This window comes from Rhipicephalus microplus, chromosome 9 (assembly GCF_043290135.1).
Source record: "Rhipicephalus microplus isolate Deutch F79 chromosome 9, USDA_Rmic, whole genome shotgun sequence".
NCBI classification, from domain to species: Eukaryota; Metazoa; Arthropoda; class Arachnida; order Ixodida; family Ixodidae; genus Rhipicephalus; species Rhipicephalus microplus.
The window spans coordinates 73,789,022-73,804,787 of record NC_134708.1 but is presented as its reverse complement, the minus strand read 5'-3'; the positions used below and the strand labels follow the sequence as shown (position 1 = coordinate 73,804,787).

Here is a 15,766-nt window from a genome sequence, read left to right as displayed (position 1 = left end):
AATGGTCGTGTTGTTGTACCCATAGTGCTGCAGTGAATTGTGTCGTTTCTTCTGCAAGCTGGCTTGATGTACACCGCATAAGCGGCACACACCAGCGTCAGGAGCGTTGCACATATCGCATGCACGCCGCTCGTTATTCCCTGATCCCGTTTCACGCACGATTGCACACGGATGCGATCGAGCGAACGGTGGTAACAACAGCCGTCCTCGATGCAAGAGCCAGCACATACACGGGGGCGAGAGACGATGTGATAGCGTTCTCAGTGGCAGCGTCTCATTTCGCTGAACTGGGCGTGCTAATTCGCGAGTCTGTGACAGCGTAGGAGTGGCATATAGGCTTTGCCTAAGGTTGGTTGCAACCTATAGCGAAGGCTCACTATAAGCACGTGAAGTCATGAGATAAAGCTTTGCTGCACGCGTAATTTGCAAGGAATTTCCGAAAGAACAACAAGCGAACAAATATGGCGGATACGTTTGACACGTAGACACTAATGCACTCGTATCCTACTCGGTGTGTATTTGGGTTTAGAAAAGTGGACGACCATATTTAGTACGGTGTTGTTTATTACTGCGGCAGAGTGCTGGGCTGCCCCGAAAAGATATTTTGAATAAGTCCTGGGCCAAGTCACAACAAATGCAGCCTACTGCATTCGCCTATGCTTCTGCCTGCAAGCAATTCTGCGTTTTTCAGTTGGAGAATTCTACAACGCAGATTTTTTATCCTTTTTATATATAGGTTTATGGTGATAACTGAAGGCACAGAAAAATTGAACAGATAACCCCATTTCTACTGCCAGTGGTGAGACACAGATAATGCTTTAGCTATCACCAATTGTAACTTACAGTAACGGAATGGTAACACTTAAAATTGAACCAAATCTTAAGCTGGGACATGATTTTTAAAGGGGTGAATAGTAATCGTACAGTGTGGTGTTGCAGGTTCATATTGCACTTAATTCTCAGGGTGCCACTAAATATAGCTATACACGAAACCCAAGGCGCCCAGTACTCACACACCCGTGCAAGTAAGCTGATATCAATCAGCACACAGTGCGTGCGCTTAATACAGCTTCTGTAAAATCATGGCCATTTCAGAGCGCGTTTAGAGCTTCAGTGCTTGTGAAGCTACGCTGTTGAGCGCAAGGTTGTAGGTTTACTTACTAAGACAGGGTAGCCGAATTTCAGGGAATGAGGAATCAAAAACAACCTCCTGTGTCTTGAAATGAATGCACAGACAGACACAGGCGGTTACACAATAACACACAAAATCTTCCTACGCGGCCATTGTTTGTGATATAAAATGTTCTGCAGTCTTTGCGGAACATATCGCTATTGAGAGCCGCTGATCGATGGCTAAAAACACTCACGAAAAGAAAAAAAAAGAAGATTTGTAGCGTAGGCTCCAGGTAATCATTATCGAACCGAAAGATTTCACTAAGGCGTCTCTGACTTTGGAAAGAAAGGGCGAAGCTTCCACGCAAGGCTTGTAGCAGCCAAACTGGACGATTCTGATGACTAATCTGATTGCTTCTAGGTTCTTTCGAGGCTCTAGGTAGGTGATGCAGGTTGCTTCTTCACAGCGCAGAGCGGTTCGAGATAAACCCCAAGACAGCCCCAAATACGACACGGTTGTCCTAACTCCCGGGACAGAAACTCGCGCTGAAACCGAGCGTTCGCAACTTTCAAAGATCCGAGGGCACGGCGTCGTCGGCTAGGCTTTCCATCGCTTCGGGGTCTTCTCGCAACCGCCGTTCCCTTTGCCGTTCCACTGAATTCTCTTGTTGTACGTACTCGGGATGTTCGGCTACATATACACCGTTGCGTCACAGTCATTCGTTGGTCTAACTGTGGTATTGGTTATTTTTAGCGGACAAATGGTGGATAGTGTAATTTACTCAGTTTCTCGGAACGCGCAAATTCATAATGGTAGCTTTCAGGTATATATGGCATATGTACAAATTACCGCTAGAATAAATAGCTTCGTGGTTACAAAAGCAGAAGCACTGCAGTGACGTTTCATTCCGCGAACGCGGGCGATGCGCTAGGCGATTCGTGCTATCCCCTTGTGCTTTGCCCGTAGGACAGCTATTAATATTGGACGGAGTGGTTTTGCCACAATACATGATGGCGCTTTGACAAGTGGGGCTATTACGCCTGCACATGAAAGAAGTGGTTGACGCGCTCTTTTTCGACCACGATATTGGGAAACGAAGCGCTCGGAGCCATTGAGTTTGTTCGTGCTTGCTTTTGAACGTGCCCCGCCGCAGTGGTCTAGTGGCTAAGGTACTCGGCTGCTCACCCGCAGGTCACGGGATTGAAACCCGGCTGCGGCGGCTGCATTTTCGATGGAGGCGAAAAGGCTGCTGGCCTGTGTGCTTCGATTTAGCTGCACGTTAAATAACCCCAGGTGGTCGAAATTTCCGAAGCCCTCCAATATACGGCGTCTTTCATAATAATATGGTGGCTTTGGGACGTTAAACCCCACATATGAATCAATTATTGCTTTTGAACCAGACAACGTGGTACTCTTGTACAAGCCTGTCTTGTTCTTCCAGCATTCTGGTTTGGTTCTATTATTGGGATAGAATTTATATGGACACTCTTGGCTGGCTTTTGCCGTGGCCTCATTGACCGTACATGTGTACGTATCTATATATATTGAAACGCAAGCAAGAAAAACACCCCAGAATATGACTCCTGCGCTCGGAATCGAACGTCCTAACTCTCGGCTCCTGAGAGCTCGCCCTCTCAGGGGTTGAGAGTCACAAAAGAGTCACTGAGCTACGAAGAAGCACCTGCTTCGACGTTCAAACTGCAAGCTATTTACATCCGCCAGTTAACGCTGGTGGTGCTGATCTCGGGGGAAATATTAGCGTTTTTTTTTTTTCAGAATTACCAACGAAGTGGCGCAATGAGCGTGCTCGGCGCCCAGCCCGTCGCGATGCCCCGACGCTCGCTCATCCCCATCACGTACTTTGCCCCGTGGTGGGGCAAAGTACGTGTTGGTGCTCGTGCGCGCGCGCTCAGGCGAGTTGAGCGCCAGTCCAGTAGTGAAGCGACACTTGAAAAGCTTTGAGGCCTTCTCCGGCGCGCAAGCTGTGCGCCGTGTGACGTCACTGTTTCTCGGGCATGCGAAGCATGGCTCTCGATACGCTACGCAAAAATGCTTAACTTCGGCCAAAGTAGCTTATACTACAAAAAATAGGGCTCTACATCGCATGGTTAAACTTCCTCAAGCGGATACTGAAGTGAATCCTCGTCGCAGAAAGCATCGTAGAACGCTGCTGACGTGCCGTATCATGCCTGTGTATCCCAAAAAGCAGACGCTTTTCCGCACACTCAGTGCACGTACATTTCGTAACATGTCTGACTGCCTGCATTAGCTAAATTATTGTGTCATAACAAAAGCCGCACGTTCCACGTCGCGAAATGCCGTTATAAAGAAGGGGCGCCATATCATCGCACGCTACCTACATTCATCCCGCTGGTGTAGAAAGGTCGTCCGAACTTTCTTCAGGGTCAGTAAAGGCTTCGAGCAGTTGAAGAAGCAAAATATCTAGGGTGCAGCGCGAACTGTAGCGCATATGCGTGTTTCCGCAATTCTTTGTGGTGTCATTTGAGAAATCCACTGCATTGGTTAGATATTTAATGCTACCATCTTGTCCACGCAGCTGTGTGGACGAGACTATTTTTACTCTTGTGCCCACGTTTGGAGCAAGTGTACTTAATCTTGACCCCATGCAGTTGGCCTCTTTCGGCGAGGTCAGCATAGGGGCTGCTACATAGTTACATCATCGCAGCTGATGGCGAACGAACACTAGTGGTCAAGATGTGATAAAAACAGGCTCCATGCCAGCGTACTCCTCCGTTCCACGTCATCAGAGGCCCCCTCAGCACAGATGGCTAACCCATTCAAGCGATGACAATTCTGGTTTATTCACCTTTATGGAGTGCAGATTGCGTGTTTCTCGGGTGCTGACCTGCTGGTCACGGCATCAAATACCGACCGCGGCGGTCGCATTTTGATTGAAGCTGAATGCTTGGGCCCACTGTGCTTAAACTCAAGTGCAGCTTGAAGAACGCCAGGTGGTCAAAATTTCTGGAGCCCTCTATTACTATGTTTCTCATTATCATATGGCGGTTCCGAACGCAGAACTCCTGCAACTATTATCAATATGTTTTCGTAATCATTCACGCTGTTGATGGGATGTGATGTAATTACTATATGTCTATATGGCTGATAAAGGTTCTTGCATTTGTGAGACATCTTGGATGCGCCCGTCTGTCGACGTACTTTCTATCATCGACGTGCCTAATGAAAACAGTTATACGTATAAAAAACGAACAAGAATTTGACGCGAAAAAATGCCCAGCATATTTTTCGGCAACGACAATATTGCACGCATCGTTTGTGAAAATTTTGAAAGTGTTAAAGGGGCCAGTCAACAGGCTGCGACTTTTTTTTACACCCACCAAACAAGCTCGCAAATATTTCCTACGCTTGAACAACTTCCTTCCACGTGCAGTGACGTCAACTCGGTGTTCGGTGACGTCGACTTCATTACTGTTTGTTTAGACCTGGTTTGGACCAATGGACGAGCTGTGTGCTGCGTCACGTCGCCGATGGCCGAGTTCACGTCACTGCGCGTGGAAGGAAGTTGGTCAAGCGTATAGACATATTTGCGACCTTGTTTGGGTGGTGCAAAAAAGCAGCCTGTTGACTGGCCTTTTAAACGTCACACTCGTATCGAAAATTTTTATCGCATTTGTATAGCGCGTCGTTGCATCTATGTCGAGGCTTTAAGCGTATCTTTGTTCTCACTGTTGGATGACGCGAGGGGGCTAATTCTTCATTTGTAAATAGTAGTTGTACCGCTCGTGAAACGACGTGCCTGTGCTGACAAATGGGCCTCCTTTGAGCTTTCCCACGGTTTCTATGCCGTAGCCAATGGGGCAGTTGTTACTCACCTGATACCCCAAAAAAAGAAGGAGAGTAAAAAGAAGGGAGTGCCGTGTAAAAAAAAAAATATTGGTGGAAAAGAGGCGGCATTTACGAATGTGTGACGATATTGAGCGCTGACCACGAAGTTGATGGTATGCCTTCGATTTCGACAGGGGCGTAACCAGAAATCTTTTTTCGGGGGAGCAGACTCAGCCATGCTTCGTTTACGCAAGCGGAATTTCGGAAATGTTTGAATGCTCCCACCCCCCTGGCTGCGCCACTGCATGTGGTGTATGTGTTAAGCATGTTTAAATCGTGCCCCGCCGTGGTGGTCTAGTGGCTTAGGTACTCGGCTGCTGACCCGCAGGACGCGGGATTGATTTCCGGCTGCGGCGGCTGCATTTTCGATGGAGGCGAAAATGATGTATGTCCATGTGCTCCGATTTGGGTGCACGTTAAAGAAGCCCAGGTGGTCGAAATTTCCGGAGTGGTGCACTACGGCGTTACTCATAATCATATGGTGGTTTTGGTACTACGTTAAACCCCATGTAACGATCAAATCAATCAAATTTTTAAATCACCATCAATATACATCATGCAACGTTTTATAGCTTTGCAAAACATGCTAGGAAATTCTTGCTTGTGTGTGTGTGTGTGTGTGCGTGTGTGTGTGTGTGTGTGTGCGTGTGTGTGTGTGTGTGTGTGTGTGTGTGTGTGTGTGTGTGTGTGTGTGTGTGTGTGTGTGTGTGTGTGTGTGTGTGTGTGTTTCACCTGGTACCTTTACGACTTATCCTCTCGCGAGAAATTTCGTTTTTCACATGGGCTTACGCAACTTAATGCTCTTTGATTCACGTTTTACTCAACATCGCGTTAACCGACAGTAGAATGGGAGGTGGTGCTAAAATGCGTGGTGAAGGCGTACCGTTACGTTTTCTTCTCTGATATAATTGTACAATCGAACGGGTTGCCGAGTATTGTTGTCAATCCTGGGGACGTTAATGAGTTTGTGCACTTGATATGCATTTGTGTGACTTACTGTAAAGACTATGGCAATTATCTTTTCGTTTCGATTTCGGAAAGCTTTTATGGATTTTTATGATTGTATACCTGGTTTATCGTTGTGAGATGCATAGTTATGGACCTACTTTGTACAGAGTGTCGTACCTTCCCTGTGATAACTCTCAGTAGATAGTTTACAGTATTTTAAATATTTAAATAAATGAATTGAATAAATCAATCAATAAATAATTTACAAATAAATAAATCGTTGACCAAGTAAGCTACAACCAAACGAGGACCTAAATGAAGCGCCTCTACATTCGTAAAACCTGCATCGCTTTGTTTCTTTTGCATAATATATATTCGCGCTACAAGCGACTGCTTTTTCAAAAAGGAAGAATGCATATTTTATAATTGAGGAATTCTGCATGTGGTGTTGGGCAGGTCGATACTGAAGGCGCTGATGTTGATATGTTCCTTTTACTGATACTTTTCTCAAAGCAGTCGAGTAATTCAATAGCTTGCTAAAATCTCTACAACAATGTGCGGAAAGAGCTAAGGTGCTTATTTTGTGCGTATATTAAATGCTGTCCATTATCTATTTTTTTATTTGTGCTTGGTTTGTTTTGTTCCGTGAAATTTCCGATTTATGTGTATGTGCTTTTCATTTTTAAATCTCCCTACAACATTGCTTCTAGAAGGCGCTGTAGGTGCACGTATAAAAAGCTAAACAAACACGAAAATATAAATAAATGAATAAATAAATAAATAATGTGTCTTTACAGGAGAAAATACGCTTGTGCAGTTTATATGACCGCATGTTTAAGTCAAAGGACAAACTCACGGGACACGAAATAATAGAGCACTTCGCCTGAGTTGCGACTAAAATTAATTGTAAAAACTTTGCAAAACTATAAGAAATGCCCCAAACTGAATATTCTAATTGTAAAATGAAGAACATCATGCAACAGCTCGTTGTATCTGCCGAGGCATATGTAAATCGCACTTTAATGATCCCTCCTTGCATCACAACGACGTCGATATCCCCCGTCATTGTTACTGAGACCTTTGAAAAACAAAAGAAGGACAATAATCTACGTCGGTGCGATATGTTGAGCGCGCATGCTTTCTTTCACTTGATGCTGACAGTTATTGTTATGTTGTTTTTTTTTGCCATGAACTGTGTGTATCCCAGAGCGCGCCATGTGACGCTCCAGGATTTTTGTTTTTAACAACTTGACGCTACGGCGAAGTGTCTTCTTTCTTGGCCCTTGTCTTTGGGTGCTAGCTGGTTGGAGCATGGGCGTTAACGATTCGCAGGAAAACTGAATGAGTCTTCAAATGCCACTCCATGTCACTTACTCTTCTTTTCAATTAATCGTTCAGGGCAAAAGTGGGCCAAGGCTTTTGCGATGGTCGTGTGGGTTTTCTTTTTCGTGCCACCACTGCCCTCCGCGTTTCAGTTTAGGAAGTTGCGCAGATTGGCCTAGATCTGTGTAGGGCAGCGAAGGGCGTCCCACATAGATGAGACTTATATTACTCTTCATTTATTTCAGGAGGAAATATGGCGTAGTCTACACAATCACACAAGCGCCAAGCTTGCCCATTGGTAAGAACGTTTTTTTTTCGATTCCTTATTTTGCGTAACGTCTTACCGCAAGCGTTTGTGAAAAGCGGTGGCCGCTCCAGAGACGCTTCAAGACAAAGCATACCTTTGGACTGGGCATATTGTGTACACACCTATTCCACGTTCGTAAACGTAGGTAGGTGCCGCCGTCATACTGAGGCGCTTGTGGCGACGTCGCGGGTCGTAGGCTCCCCGACGCGCTGTGCTCGGAGGCAGCTTTGCAGCTGCTGTGTCATTTGTCACGTGATCGTAGAGTGCTGTGGCGGGCTTTGGACTAACTGGAGCTTACGCGCTGTGACGTCGCTTCAAGCGCCTCAGTATGTCGATGGCTCCTACCGCTGTTTACAAACGGAATTTGGGTGTATATAGGTGGCCTGCAATGACGTCACTAAAATAGCCATGTTGAAGCACCAACATGGTGGAACGTGAACTTTCTGATGTCACGTTAGTGTTATCAGTACATTGCATGTTGGTTTCTTCGTGCCTCTGACTTGCGGTGGGGTTCTACGCGCTGCAGCGAATTTAGTGTCTGTCTCTCCATTTTTTCCTCTCCTCCCTCTTTCTCACCTTTCCTGTCCCCTACCCTCATCCCCCAGTGTAGGGTAGACCCAACCGGATGTCTTTCTGGTTAACCCCCCTGCCTTTGTCCTTAGTGTTGCTTCCTTCCTACCGTTATTTGTGGAAAGAGACCCGATAACGCAATAGCGATGACGTTATCGCATTGAGGTAGGTTAATAGCCGTGTGATTATACTGCCTTGAGCTCATCGAAGCCGCCATCTTGGAGCCATGTCGCGTGTCCACGACATAATGCGCACGCTTTCATTGAGTTAGAGTTTGACAAAGACGAACCAGCTTACCTCGACTTTGGCTCAATCCAGAGCAATCTTATTGAGGAACCACAACAGAAGAAAGTACACATATTAATATGCAAAGAAATGAGCAGTACGCAGCAGGGCATATGCAGGAGGACGAATTATTCGTACTGCGCACTTGTTTCTTGTCGATGTGTTAGCTTAGAAAAAAAAGTTTCAGCAATGCAGCAGTTAGCTTTTACACTTTCATTCTGACGGGAAATATCAGCTTGTGTTTGTTACGTGCATGCATGTTACGTGGGAAGAAGGGCAGCAGTTCAAACAGCCAAACAGAAATACTATCATGACCTTCGACTTCGCTGCTAAATATGTGACCCGCTATGGCCGCATCTCTCAGTCTTCTTCATGCATCCGTTAGCTTGTTTGATAGGTAGCTTATCTAACTGTAGCTGATAGATAAACTATCTTTAGGTTTTGTGCACGAAATCACCGCACGACATACTCGCTCGGTCAAACGTGGGCTGAAACGGAGGTCCTCTCACTCTGGAGGCAGTACAAAAGCGCGTTAGGCGCAGAAAGCGTTCATTGGGAAGGGGGGTGGGAAGGGAGAATTATCAGTGCACCGATTGAGTAGAAATGACAGCTTCCGCCAATTTTAACTTGCACAAATATCAGTTCTGCAGCTTTCGCCATTCGGTTGTCTTAGATGAATGTATAAGGCATCCTGCAAGTTTTTTTTTTTACATGGAAGTGTTTTATGCTGGTGTCCACAAATATTTCAGTCACGCATTCCCGTCACGAAAATGGCGTCGAAATAACACGCGCGATGTGATCGCAAGAAGATAGTTCTGCTATTTAGAGTATCACATACTCTGGACTCTGAAGGCTTTTTTTTTAAATCTGCGGCCGCTTCTATCGTGTTTTCCTGCCTATGTGTAACTTCTATTATGAGCAATGCTTGCCAACTGGCTCAGCTTTTTTTCGTTCAGTTGCATCCTCCGCTTCGTTCATGATCGCTCGACTAATTACATCTTCACAGAGGGTCGGTGCTTAGAGGGCCATGCACCGGAGATTGACGATGTCGCGTCACAAGTGGCCACGGATCATCGCCGCCGCCTGGCTCGTCCACTTGGTTTCGGCAGAGCTAAGTGCGTCATCGCCAGATGACGGTAATGGCCTCACATCTTCGTCGTCCAGTGAAGGAACAGACGACGTCGGCAACAGGTCGGCGGACGGTGCCTACGTTTCTGGTCCCAGTGGCAGCAAGCGCAAGCTGCTCCTCTCTAGTCAGGTCTTCACCTTCCTCAAGGAGACGTCGTTCCTTCGCGTTGAGCCAACCTCCTGGCCTCTGCAGCAGACCAGAGAGATCACCTTTTCGTTCAAGTGAGTATTCCGCTATTCAAGAAATTGGTAGGCAGGAGATGATTGAAGCTTGCGATGAGAAAAAAAAAGTCTCTAAATAAGGTATATGTGCTCGAGCCAACATCTCGACAAGTGGACTTGCCTTTTTTAAGGCTGGAACTCCTTGCAGAAGACAAACTCACTTATCGAGACGCTGGCTGGAGCACTCACACACCTTGTTTACGGATCACTTTACAAGTAACGATACGAGATCAGTAACAATTATGGTACGACTACCAAATAGATGTGAAAGGACATCCATGTGCTTTCTTTAAGCACACGTTATGAGTACCTGGTGGCCTGAAATAATACGAAGTCTACCCTCACAATGCCGTATACTCCACTCCTGCGAATGAGGCCACCAGCTCAGTTTGAAACTCTGAAATGCTTATTTCATTGAAGAATAGCTGGGTCAATCCTCCATGGCTAGTGATTTCTTGTTTTTGAGCTCGCGTCAAAGGTAAAAAGTAACGGAGCGTGATCACCGAGTTTGTGCCGACTTGGCGCAAGCTGGACCACCTCACATGCTTGTAAGTTAGATAAGAAGTCGTCGGGCACATAAACTCTATCAATTCGGCATTGCTGAATGCCACAAGCTCGGGTTGCGACGAATCTGACCCCATGCAGAGATAACCACCCATCTACCACCTTGATAGAGAGAGGGAGATAAAGATGCAAGGAATAGCTTTGACTAATTGCTATAGTTCTCTGGCGTAAAAACTGTTGGTGCCTTGGCCGGGACCCCTGACGTTCCAAGTGGTACCAAGCACGCAGTTGAAATCTCCGATAAACACATATGATATCGGCTCGATCAAAAAAAAAAAAAAACTCTGACACCTTTATATAACCCGTTGGTTTCTGAATTCGTTACGGGTGCAGATACGTTCATAAATCTCATTTGTTTGCAGTAAAGTACTACATCTACTGTTATTATGTGGTCGTCATCAACAAGACAGTGAGCACCTTTCCTCAGCGTTGCGTTAATGAAAACAACTCCTGTGCCACAAGCAAACGCATCTGCGAGAGAGAAGGCCTTCACTTGAAACCACATTTCACGAAACTCAAGCTTAGTATGAAAGTTCGTCTCCTGCAAGAAAAGCATGTCCGCGTGATGCGACCGCGCGAGGTCAAATGCAGCCTGCTGATTTACCGAATTTTGAGAACTGCGAACACTGAACGACATAAAAGAAAGTGTGTGTTTAGAAAAAGTGGTTAACGTTTTTGAGTACTTGGTACTCTACTATGGGAGAGCATAAAGCCATCCCATCGGCCTCACACTTGATGAGAAGAACGACATAATTGTGCTACCAATGAAGAAAGTGGGGTTTAGGACAAAAAATTATTTACACTATGTACGAAGCATAGGTTATGCGTGACGAATCAGTACCAAAGAGGTTTTAAAAAATTGCTGGAGTGGAAATAATTGCCAACGAGTGAAGCCGTACCCAACGTAATATGGCGGGGGCGACAGCCACCTTACTAGGGGCACGATGAGCTGTTCGCGTAAGAAGGAGCGTTTTTCTCGCTCGCCAAACGAGTTTAACGTAGCCAGCTTTTCGGGTCAAATAGTGCTCAAATTGCATCCTTGTGTTTCTAGTTTTTTTTTTTTTTGAAGCGTCGAATTCAAGGCAAATTTTATTAGTGATTAAGTCACTGTTACTGGTCTTTGCGGATTATCTTATTGGAAACAACTATCCTCTAACATTTAATTCACTTAGCTTCGAGACTACCAAATCAGAACCAATTATTGTGAGTGGGCATCACCAGAAAATATTCTGTTTCTGAGATCTTCGGAGGGCAAAAACTGGCTTCACTACTGCTGGCAAAACCTCGCGGAAGCTTCCACTCCAGCAATGTTTTCAAAACCTGTTTGATCAGTACTCAGGAGTACATTCACATTTTCACAATTGTACATCACATCATCACAACACAAAAACTAACATTTTCACATACAGCAAAAAGCAGAAATCAGAACTGTTTCGAAACATTTATGTTCACAGACGTCAATAACATTTCAACAGAACATTTTCTTCTTAGACATACAATAACGATGATGACAAAACAGACTTCATTTACATGAACGTGGATGCGAGATGACGTGGAAAAAACATGTACAATTGATGATTCAGACAAACACAGCCACACAAAAACGTGTGTTTAGAAGAAAATGTTTAATGATTTTGAGTGCTTGGTACTCAACTATCGGAGAGCAGTAAGCCGTCCCTGTACTATTCCTAAAACCAATGAGGTTTCGCCCAGGTGTCCAGGCCTTTAGTGATTACGTTCTATTCACACTCGCTTGCGGGAGTCACAGCCGCGGAACATAAGCCGTAACCTCAGTAGCAGTCCCAACCACCACTTACAATGATGTTTAGTTTGTTCTCGGCTATTTAAGCTAACAGTGACTCACATGTGCACGTCACGGGTGAATGTATTATAACGCGTACTGTTTAACGCATTTTAACATTTAGTAACGCGGCGTGCAAACGGGGAAATCGGAAGTTACTTGTTTCACACGTGCGGAAGGAAGATGCTGTGATTACCGCTGTTTCATATCCTGCGAAATATGGTTGATCGATTGATATGTGGGCTTAAACGTCCTAAAACCAACATATGATTATGAGAGACGCCATAGTGAAGGGCTCCGGAAATTTCGACCACCTGGGGTTCTTTAACGTGCACTCCAAATGTGGGCACACGGGTCTACAGCATTTCCGCGTCCATCGGAAATGCAGCCCCCGCAGCCGGGATTCGATCCCGCGACCTGCGGGTCAGTAGCTGAGTACCTTAGCCACTAGACCACCTTGGCCGGCCCTGCGAAAGACGGCATTTTGAGATGAGCGATCCCGGAAGTGAAGATGTGACGTCATCACGACGGCGCAATCACAGGAAATCGGCGTTTGAAATACGGGAAAGGAGACTTTTGAGCTGATTGATTTGGTTACGTTTTAATAAGCCATAGCGCTGATAAGACTGAATTCCCAGTAAGATGGCAGGGCATGCGCTACTCACAACGGAATCTTTATTCCAAAGCTTATACGGCAATGAAAACAGAATATAACCATAAATGACCTAAATGACGTTTCAATCAATTAATCATTCATTCAATCAATCAAACAATCAATCAATTTATTTTCTACTTCAGCAAGTAGAGAGTACACGGGAACAAAAAGTTTACAGATCCCATGTACAGTGGTAATTGATGATATGCGAAGCAAGAATGAGAAATATTGATATGTCACTTTAAAATCAGCACAAGGTTACGAGGAGGAGGTAAATGACACCGTACATGACTTTCGTGTCATGATTATCACGTTTGAATGTGTCGTTTACCTTCGTCTTCTATTCACGTCACGTGCTGCCAAATTTAGTATGTGGAGCTAGTGAAACGACCACGAGCACACTATGAGCGCGGTATGTTGTCATTTTCATACATGACACGCGTGTCAGGATTATCATGTTTACATCAGTTATATATTTCGTCATCCATTTACGTTATGTAACACCGAATTCGGTATAAGGGGAACAAGCAAAAAGGGCACGAGCGCATCATGAAGGGCCCAATATACTCCAATGTAGCGTTGACGTGTGCGCACGCTGGGCACAGCGACGCTACGTTAGCAAGACGCGAGCACTCACTCTATAGCCTGATGTCAGGCGCGATCAACGTCCGTCGGCGCGGCCCGACAGCAACCAGCGCGAAATGTGAAATTCTGCATTTCACGTTAATACGTTACCTAAACTACACTGTGTCTCCCTCTTTTCATGACGGAGGGACGCCGGACGCGCTGAAACGCGCATGCGTCAAAACAACACAGCGCGGCGCGGCGCGCAACATGCAGCGAGCATAGGGCAGGACTGGCTCCTGGCGTGGCAACGCCGGCGTGACGCGACGAAATGAACGCCGGCAAGCATGCGTACTGCATCACGTCGAAATGTATTGGCGCCTTGACTGTGGCATGTAGTCATGTTCTTGCATGACACGATTCTCATGATTATCATGTTTGCATCAGTCACATTACTTTCGTCATCCATTGGCGTCACGTAATACCAAATTTGGCATATGTGAAGCCAGCGCAACGGCCGCGAGTGCATTATGAGTGTGGCATGTAGACGTGTTGTTACATGACCCGCATGTCGTAATTATCATGCCTGGATGTGTCATTTACCTATGTCGTCCGTTCGCGTCGCGTGATACCGAGTTTGATACATGTGAAGCTATAGCGAAACGGCCGCGAGCACATCATGAGCGTAGCAAGCAGTCATCTTGTTACATGACACGCATCCAATGATTATCATGTTTGCACCAGTATCATACCTTCGCCATCCATTCACGTACCGTAATAACATATTTGGTATATGTGACGCTAGCGAAACAGCCGCGAGCATATCATGAGCGTGGCATATAGTCGTGTTGCTACGTGACATGCATGTCATGTTTTTCATGTTAGGGTCTGTCGCTTGTGTTCGCCATGCAATCATGGCATACTATACTGGTTTTGCAACATGCCATGTGAACGAAACCACCGCAAGAGCTTCAAGACCACGAAATGTAAACTATGACATTTATGACATACATGTCAGGATTTTCATGTTGTGACTAGTCAAATATGTTCTTGATACAGTCACGTTATGCCATACCAAGTTTGGTATCTATACCATTATGGAAACGGCCAGGAGAGCTAAAATTCCTAGCTAGCTAGCTAGCTAGCTAGATAGATAGATAGATAGATAGATAGATAGATAGTAGATAGATAGATAGATAGATAGATAGATAGATAGATAGATAGATAGATAGATGGATGGATGGATGGATGGATGGATGGACGGACGGACGGACGGGCGGACGGACAGACAGACAGACAGACAGATACGCTCAAAGTCGCCAAGTTTGCTAAGAAATGCTTCGCATTTGAAAGCTCCTGTGAGCTTGACAAAGCTTCCCAGCCGGTTACTGTTCAGGGAGCAGTGACAGCATACAAAAATTTGGTGTACACAAATAAAAGCACCAAAAAGCATACGTTATTCCTACACTTATTCACACACAAAAGAAGAAAAAAACGCTGCATGTACATGCAATTTAGCAAAAAAAAAAGAGAGAGACTACTTCATCAAAAACAAAGCTGGAAAGTTATATTTTAGTTATCGCACGAAGAAAGCGTGCAGTGCAGGCCAGCAAGATGAAATACAAACACCATTTTTGCGATAAATGGTTTAATACAGAGGCCAAACATATTCGTAGCATCTGGGCCCCATAATTTGTGTGTGGCGTTCTTGTTTCAGATGTGCATGCTTACTTTACCGGCCCCATTGTTTTACTGTGCCTGCGTGAAGTGCTTCACGAAGAGTGGGCCAAGTCAGGAGACACACTGTCCATTTGCCCCTTTTGTGATCATTTTGTGAAGATGCCCAAATAAATAACGAAATGAAATGAAAATTAAAGCCTGTGCCATTCAGACACATGATTTTCTATGTGCTCAGAGCAGTCGAGGGCGTGGTGACATAGTTGGCATTGTTTCTAGCGATCAAACAGGCCTTGACAGTCTCTCGCGTATCCTTTTCGCGATTCTTTTACATAACTATAGGTACATTGAATAGAGCCCGGCAGCCACAGTCATTGCAATGCACTTATTCATGCCCTTCGATGTAGCAGTTAAGTTTATGCTTGTGCTTTGTGAGCTTATTATTCAGGCCTGTCCACCCGATATACCCTTTGCCGCAAGAGAACGGGAATCGATAAAGCACACTTCGTCCACAGGCCACGAAAGAGCACTGCATGATGCCGCTTCACGCAGAGTTTCTTGTGAAAATGGTCCGGGCTCCACAAAAGCACATTAGTTTTTGTAGATATTAAAGCACACATCTACTTCCGTTTAGCTGGCCACCGTCTCTATGTTGTGAGATAACACGTGCATATATGGCGCGGATGATATCTTTAGCCTTCGATGACATCGCCTGCACGAGCTTGCTGCTTCTTTCAGCTT

At 45.4% G+C, this 15,766-nt stretch overlaps 1 protein-coding gene across 8 annotated transcripts in view; it reads left to right on the top strand.

The window, feature by feature from the left end:
• Window positions 1-15,766, top strand: part of LOC119164771 (axotactin-like) — a 245,174-nt gene that overhangs the window by 93,838 nt on the left and 135,570 nt on the right. For all 8 annotated transcript variants that reach the window (XM_075873841.1, XM_075873836.1, XM_075873838.1 and 5 more), the window contains 2 exons: window positions 7,498-7,550; window positions 9,421-9,764. In XM_075873841.1, coding sequence (XP_075729956.1) covers window positions 9,442-9,764 — 323 coding nt within the window. In that variant the 5' untranslated portion in view covers window positions 7,498-7,550; window positions 9,421-9,441. The remainder of the gene's footprint in view (window positions 1-7,497; window positions 7,551-9,420; window positions 9,765-15,766) is intronic.